The 2,216-nt window shown below is 48.0% G+C and overlaps 1 protein-coding gene across 1 annotated transcript; it reads left to right on the forward strand.

The window, feature by feature from the left end:
- Positions 380-1,616, forward strand: LOC109826587 (AAA-ATPase At2g46620-like). The gene is made up of 2 exons (XM_020393614.1): positions 380-1,300; positions 1,560-1,616. The coding sequence occupies exons 1-2, from the start codon at positions 380-382 to the stop codon at positions 1,614-1,616; spliced, it is 978 nt and encodes a 325-aa protein (XP_020249203.1).

Genomic DNA, 2,216 nt, shown 5'->3' on the forward strand with positions numbered 1-2,216 from the left:
AGCCAAGGTCAAGTCTGACCTCGAATCGTCTTCGCGAAGGGGCCGGCAAGTTACTACGCCCAGGCTGGGCCCGGGTATGGACAGCGGAGTTACCTCCTCTATGGCCGCCGGGCCAAAAAACTGGGAAAGTCCACTTTCGTAGCCCGCCATGGTAAATTCCTCTCCTTACGACATCTACGGACCCGTCCATCTCGCGTCCGCCGCCAGGACCGCCACCGCGTGCTCCGCACCCTAGCCTCCAGCCGTTCGAGTCCGCGTGCCACGAGATCGAGGTGCGGAGGCAAGGAGGTGGAAGCTCTTACACGAGACGCACATCGCTGCGAATTGCTGGAGGCTCGGTTCGATTCACGCATCCGTCAACCGCTCGACACTGGTTTGCATGGACCCGGGAGCTAAGAATAAGCCAAGGTCAAGTCTGACCTCGAATCGTCTTCGCGAAGGGGCCGGCAAGTTACTACGCCCAGGCTGGGCCCGGGTATGGACAGCGGAGTTACCTCCTCTATGGCCGCCGGGCACTGGAAAGTCCACTTTCGTAGCCGCCATGGCTAAATTCCTCTCCTACGACATCTACGACCTCGACCTCTCCAAAATTTCGGAGAAAACCGATCTCAAGTCTCTCCTCCTTCAAACAAGCCCAAAATCATTGATTTTGGTGGAAGACCTGGATCGTTACTTGAGCAAGGAAAACAAGGAGGAAGTGAGTTCCATGATGAATTTCATGGATGGAGTATTCTCCTGCTGTGGCGAGGAGACGGTGATGGTGTTCACGATGAGCGGACCTAAGGAGGCGATCGACCAAGCATTGCTACGTCCAGGGAGGCTTGACGTTCACATACACTTCCCCCTTTGCGATTTCTCGGCGTTCAAGAGTCTCGCGAGCAGCTATTTGGGACTGAAAGATCACAAGCTGTATCCGCAGGTGGAGGAGGAATTTCAGTTCGGAGCGAAATTGAGCCCTGCGGAGGTCGGGGAGATTATGATAGCAAACAGGGGATCGCCAAGCAGAGCGCTGAAGACGGTGATTAGCGCGTTGCAGGAGTCTAATGGAGGAGGAGGAGGAGGGAGGAGGGCGATGAGTGAGAGCGGGTCGGTGAATGGGCGGCGGGCAGAGGAATTAGGAGAAGGGTGTGGAGTCGGAGGGGGATTGGGGTTTGGAAAAGATGTTACTGTTAGAGAATTCAAGAAACTGTATGGATTGATTAGGAGAAGTGGGAGCAAGAGACGAAGGGGACTATGTCGAGTTGAAATGGCCGCAAGCCCTGGGCGGTGGCTGCTGCGGCCGCTGGCAGGACACAGCCAGGTTTGAGAAGGGTGGATGACGGTTCTTGGTAGCCCTAATCACATTTCTTAATTAGAGTTATTAATTGGATTGAAATTATTATTAGGTTGTCTTTTTCCCCCCGGGGGCGGAGGGCATTATTAGCAAAGGAATGTTAATGTGTAAAAATTTGATAAGACGGATTATCTTTTGTAACGAATTAGTTTTTAGTTTCATACTGCCTTCTCACAAATGTTTCATTTATTACTTGAAATGAACAAATGTGATTTTACTTGTTTAGGTAATTTTCTCAAATCTTTTCCCTGTAACACATGATTCTGCTTTACTCGAGTACTGAGTTCTGAAGTTGAAATAATTGTGCGGCATCAACCGAACTTCTTAGGGGCTGTTTGTTTTGAGTATTTTGCCTCGGGGAGGGGGTGGAAAGCTGCCATTAATGTTTTCTTTTGCTCAACTACTTTATGGTCTCGGTTGTTTGGGGTGCATTGATGAGAAGTGAAGTCATGAAAGTGTTTCTTTTTTAAACACGAGGTTTCCCTCGATAGGGTTGCAACTAAACATTTACGAACTTAGATAATGACGTGAATCCAAAAAGAAAGGGCGGAGGTGTCTTTTTTTTGGGGGGGAGGGTTGGGGTGACGAAAAAAAGAAAGAAATCCAGTCTGTATGAGGTCGATGTGTCAAGTAAATTCTGAGCTCTGCTTCGGTTCTTCTAAGAAATATAATTGATTGTGGAAAGCTGTAAGTAATTTCTTAATGGAAAAAAATAATGCTAATGTAAAATTCTCTTAATGAACCTACATGAAAACCACATTCCGTATTGCCAACATTGTTTACGGTTCCTTCAATTATGTCAATGCTCCTGAATAATGGTACAAAAATTAAGGTTTAGATTTTTATATTTTGAACATATCATCACAGTTGGAAGGTCGGAGAG

Source organism: Asparagus officinalis, chromosome 10 (genome assembly GCF_001876935.1).
Source record: "Asparagus officinalis chromosome 10, Aspof.V1, whole genome shotgun sequence".
NCBI lineage: Eukaryota > Viridiplantae > Streptophyta > Magnoliopsida > Asparagales > Asparagaceae > Asparagus > Asparagus officinalis.

Bases quoted from the DNA above. Each gene is read 5' to 3' on its own strand.
- LOC109826587 (XM_020393614.1), top strand. From the start codon at position 380: ATGGACCCGGGAGCTAAGAATAAGCCAAGGTCAAGTCTGACCTCGAAT. The intron at 1,301-1,559 runs GTTTGAGAAGGG...TTACTTGTTTAG, and splicing joins CGCTGGCAGGACACAGCCAG to GTAATTTTCTCAAATCTTTT.